The sequence below is a fragment of the Charadrius vociferus genome, unplaced genomic scaffold (assembly GCF_000708025.1).
Source record: "Charadrius vociferus isolate BGI_N301 unplaced genomic scaffold, ASM70802v2 scaffold259, whole genome shotgun sequence".
Taxonomy (NCBI): Eukaryota; Metazoa; Chordata; class Aves; order Charadriiformes; family Charadriidae; genus Charadrius; species Charadrius vociferus.
Window position 1 is genome coordinate 4083647 of NW_009661368.1, and position 5357 is coordinate 4089003.

General features: G+C 60.2%; 1 protein-coding gene across 1 annotated transcript in view; it reads right to left on the bottom strand.

Annotated features, from left to right (window-relative positions):
• Positions 1 to 3328, bottom strand: part of KIAA1755 (KIAA1755 ortholog) — an 11412-nt gene extending 8084 nt beyond the window's left edge. Inside the window, 4 exon segments of the mRNA XM_009893528.1 lie at positions 40 to 978; positions 1475 to 1537; positions 1540 to 1674; positions 3185 to 3328. Coding sequence (XP_009891830.1) covers positions 40 to 978; positions 1475 to 1537; positions 1540 to 1674; positions 3185 to 3328 — 1281 coding nt within the window.
• Between the last annotated feature and the right edge of the window lie 2029 nt (positions 3329 to 5357).

Here is a 5357-nt window from a genome sequence, read left to right on the forward strand (position 1 = left end):
CTCCAGGATGGCTGCCATCAGCCCAGGGCTGAAGCTCACCGGGTTCTGCAGCGCGGCCAGGTAGGAGTCGCGGTGGCGGCACCGTGGGCCATGTGGCCCTGGCTCCCGGCTCAGCTTCCTCTCCAGGCACGGGGTGCAGGGACCCTCCTCTGAGCTCAGCGCCCCCCCGCAGGGCCAGGCGTCTGCCCCCAGCCCTCCATTTCGCCCAGGGAGCATCGCCTTGTGCCCGGACCCCATCGGCCCCGCTGGGCGAGTGGGTGGCAAGGACCTGGCCAGGAGGTCCAGCTGTTCCCGAGAGAGCTCCAGCAGGTCCACGTACTCCCCCTCCAGGTTCTGGCTGATGATCTCGCAGAGGCTGGGCATGGCCAGCATGGCTGGCTTCTTCCTCAGCCCAGCCTGGTCCACCTTGATCAGTCCCGGGTATCTTCCCTGGCTCGACTTCTGAGAGGTGACCTTGCAGCCCGGGATGGTGCCCGCAACGTTGCCATAGGGTGCCGGGATGTCTGCCGTCCCGTGGGCCACTGGTGTGCTGGGTGCTGCTGGCTTGGCTGGAGTTTCAGGAGCAGGATCATGCTGGGAACCTGCGGGTGTACTGTCAGCTCCGGCCTTGGGCTTGTCAATGAACTCCGGTGTGGCAATCTTGCTCCACGGCAGCGGGGTGATGCCATTCTCGGTGGCCACCAGGCAGGTGTGGAGGGGGGCACTGTCCCGGTCACCGTTGATCTCTTCCAGCCACTCATTGGTGAAGAGCAGCGCGTAGGCAGCCTCGGGGACTGGTGTCTCCTCCACTGTGCGCAGGTCATGGGAGAGATGCTTGACAGTGATGCGCGCCGAGTGCTCCTCGCAGGGCTCCGCTTGCAGGTAGAAATCCCCAGGGCGCAGCAGGAGGGGGTTGAGCGGTGCGAGGTGGACAACCACTTTCTCGTGAAGACACAAGGGCCAGCCTTCATGGAGAAAGATGCAGTTAAAGTAGGGAGCCTGGGAGGGAGGAAGAACACAGCGCGTGAACGAGAGCCTCCACCAGCTCCGTACCCTCCCAGCCGGCCCCGTGCGCTCTCGCTGCCTGGCTCTGCACTTTCTACGATGGGGACTGAAGAACCTCGTGACTGGTGGGATGTCCCTGAGCTGAGCCACAGCAGTGTCCTGCAAGCCCACCCCGAGCCCGCGGCCATTCCCAAGGTGTTGAGCGCTCCCCACGTGCTAACAGAGCGTGAGACATTGTGACCTGGGAGTCCTCCTGTTCCTATCGCGGGGGCTGCGTGTGGCAGGCTCTGTGCTGGAGCCATCCTGGGGAGCTGGGCACACTACAGTCCCCTCTGTAGGGAGGGGATGGGGACAGGGAGGGGGATGTGCAGCGAAGGAGCCTGCAGCCCAGCGCAGGGCACGGCTGTGCAGGGTGTCACGCGTTAGGGCAAAGCCCCTATGGCTGCAATGGGGCACAGGGCACTGAGGTGCGGGGAGTGTGTGGGCTTACGCAGGCTGCCTGCCGCACGTGCTCGAAGAGGCGCTTGGCTGGGATGAGGAACTGGAGCAGGCAGCAGAGAGTCCACCCCCCCGGTAGCTGGTCCCCAGCAGCCGAAACACCTGGCCCAGGACGGTGGGGGCCGTGGCTTCGAAGGGGGGATAGAGGGCCTGGAGGGCACTCTGCACCGCCACATCCAGTGAGCCGGCATCCTGTGGGAGGAAAGCATCACAGAAGCACAGAATGGTCAGGGTTGGAAGGGACCTCTGGAGATCATCTAGTCCAACCCCCCCACCAAAGCAGGGTCACCTACAACAGGTTGCATAGGATGTTTTGAATGTTTCCAGAGTGGGAGACTCCACAACCTCTCTGGGCAGCCTGTTCCAGTGCTCCACTACCCTCAAAGTAAAGAAGTTCCTCCTCATGTTAAGATGGAACTTCCTATGTTCCAGCTTGTGCCCATTACCCCTCGTGCTATCACTGGGCACCACTGAAAAAAGACTACTCCCATCCCCCTGGCACCCTCCCTTTAAGTATTTGTAAGCGTTAATAAGATCCCCCCTCAATCTTCTTTTCTCTAGACTAAAGAGACCCAAGTCCCTCAGCCTTTCCTCATATGAGAGATGTCCCCATCGTTGGTGGGGAGAGCGACCCCGCAACAGGATGCTGTCACCCCCCGCGGAGCATGTGCCCACCATCCCGTGTTGCACCGCGCCTCTGCTGGGTCCTTGGTACGCCCACTCTGGCAACGCCGTGGAGCTCGAGGGGGGCTCCAAACCTTCCTGGGCTGGAAAACTGGGGAGGAACTGGGTGTAGAGCACACCAAGCACTGCGCAGCTGCGGGGCATGAGCACAGCCGGGTCCGGTTCCCAGCACTGGGCTGTGGTGTAAGGAGCCCGAGACGAGCCCCGAGCACAGCCCGCTCGGGAATGCTGGCCGTGCGGAGGCGGAGGAGCCACAGCAGCCAAGGGGTTAAGCCAAGCCAGACACAGAGCGTGGGGATGCGCCGGGCTCAGCGGCTCTGCTGTAGGAATGCGGCGGATGGGAGGAAGGACAAACATCTGAAGATGGATAGGGTGTTTTGGTTCAGACTCATCACTGAATTCGCCGAACTCAGAATTAATCCTCCGAGCGTTTTCTGGGAAGCGCTCTGCTGGGTTACGGCCCCCTCCTCTGCACGGCTTCCAGACCGCAGCGAGGATGCCGGTTTCGTGCTGTGCGTGAACTGGCGGTTCTGAGTTTTCTCTCCCATCTAGGCAGGAGACGTCGGCTGCGCAGACCCGGCTGGTGTAGTGGGTACACGGAGGGAAGCCATCAGAAGGCTCCCATTAAATCCCAGCTGCACTATGGGCAGCGTGGGGGTGACTATAGACATGGCTGCCGAAAGGAGCCCATCGGCGAGTGGGAAAGACAGAGACTTCTCCAACTCCTTGGCGGGTATTTCTGCAGGAGAGGCTCCGATAAACAACAAATCAAGCTGGGGCTGGTGCCGGGGCAGTGGGGGTGGGGTGGGCAAATGGCACTTTTTTCTCTGGAATATGGTGCTGCTGTGAGAGAGATGCAGGTTTACTGTGTGGCCAGCTGGGGATCTGCCGTGGGACATCTCTCCTCCTCTTCCTCCTCCTGCAGAGCTTAGTGCGTGCTGTCTCTGCCAGCCACCAGGCACCGAGAGCCTCTAGTTTTGCCACCAGCTGCAGCCCATGCCAAAGCCAAGCTCATCACCTGGGCTCCAGATTTCATGGCGGAGGGACCCCAGTGCCGCAGGCAGCCGGTGGGGAGCTGCCGTAGGGACGAGCATCCTTGCCGCAGCTGGGTCAGGAACCAGGTCCTGTGCCCTGGGCAGCCGCATCTTGCTGTCGTCCCCATGCTCCCGCACAGCACTCGGGAAGTCAGGTGGGATTAGCTGAAGGTGGGATTAGCTAAAGGTGGGAATTAGTTTCAGGCAGCTAATCCCTGGCCTGGGAGCCCATACAGAGACAAAGTGGCCTCAGTTAATTCAGCTTAATTAGCTTTAATGCTCTTTAGCTAAAGCACTTTGCAGTCACGCTTTGGTTAACTCTTCTTGAGTTTTTCTCCGTGTCTCCACACAGAGATCTCCTGCCCTTGGGCCTGGCACGAGAAGCCACGAGGCCTGGGCAGAGCGGGAGGAGAACAAGACCCTTCTCAGCGCCCTGATCCACAAATGGGTTCCCCTGACAGCCTTTCTGCCGTTGGACGCTCATCTTCTCACGCTTGGTCTTGCTTTGCACACCAGGGCATCGCCTCTCCCTGGGAGGGATGGGAGCCCTTGCTCTGGAAGGGTGAAGCCCAGCTCCCTGCTCTGCCTTGCTCCCGCGGGACCCCGGCACAGCCACCCGCTCCCAGGCACCGGGTCCAGCCGGGCATCCGCCACCTCCCTGCCTGGCACCACCGAGCTCGGCTCCTTCCCTGCCCCAGCACAGAGGTGAGGAGCCGCTGTCTGCAACAGCAAAGGGGGATCCAGCCAGCTCCTAGCGCTGCCACGAGAGATGGGCCAGCACTGCTGCCCTGCCTGCCCTGCCTGCACCAGCGCCTGCTGCCCAGAGTCACCCTTGTACAGCCCTGGGATGTGTGACCAGCTCTCTTGAAACCGAACTAGACTATTCCCGGCTGAGCTCATGTGGCGCTGATAAAAAAGCAAAGGAAAGCAGAAAGAGAAGCCAAATTCCCTGAGACTGGGTCCGCCGAGGCTCAGCTCCAGGCTGGCTGTGGCCATGGGGCGATGGGCAGCCCCAAACCTGGCTGTGCCCCTGCTCGGCCACGCCGCCGGGGAGGGCTCTGCAGGGTGCAGACCGCGATCCGATGGGGCCAAGGTGCACGGTTCCAGCAGCCCCATTCCACACTCACCATCTCTCATGACCCTGTCCCCCCAAACCCCAGAGCTGCCTCCCCTGGCTGTGGCACGCGTAGCCCGGCTCCCCAGCATTCCCCAGTCCTGCACCCTGGGGAGAAACACCTGGAATTTGGGTAAACCGGCTGGGATAAACTTGGGGTGTCTGGGGGAAAGGACAGCCCTGCTGCAGGGGGAAAAAGGAAGGTCTTCCAAACAACCGCCAAAACCCTACAGCAAAGGGACACGCCAGAGGATGGATCGACTGAATAAACAAAGCCGCTCCCCTGTCAATGGAATAAAAATACCCAGGACTTCATCCAGCAGCGGGGACAGCGAGAGCCAGCGTCGGGAGAGAACGGACTGATGGAGACACCAGACTCAGCCTGGGCTGTGCTGGGGAGTATTTTGGCCTGGAATGACTAAAAATGTTTTCATTGAGTGTCACAAAGCACTTCATCACTGGGGGAGGTTTTGGGGTAACCATGGCGCAGCGGCACTGCATTAGCGGGAGAAGCCGAGGCCAGGCTGGCCGGGGAGCCGTTAGAAATCCAAAAGCAACCAATTAGCCCACGTCCCTCCGCCAGCTGCGAGGGAGTGCAGAACCGAAACAAAAGGCATTAGAGAGCATAAGGAGATTTACATTTGCAAAGCTATTTCCATTTTAATAAGCCAAAGTGCTGTTAAATAGAGATTGATATTTCTCCCCAAATACCCATACTTTTTAAAGTGGTTTACACCAACAAGATGAGCTGGGCTTTGGTGTTTTGGTGTTGTAAAGTTGTTTAACTCGTACCCAAAGCCACAGGGTGACTCAGCTCCATCTCCTTTCTCCCTGCTGCTCAGGAAGGAGCGAGGTTGAGCGGGACCAGCCTTGAATAACAATTCCTCTCCCTGTCTCGCTGTCAGCAACTTTGGCAGGGCACGATGCAAACGCTAACGAAGAGCCCCAGCCCGGCCGAGTGGGAGGCCAACGCTCAGCACAGCATCGCAAGCCGGTGCAACGGCGCGTGATGGCTGCGGTGACAAACGAGAAGGCCAGCCCGG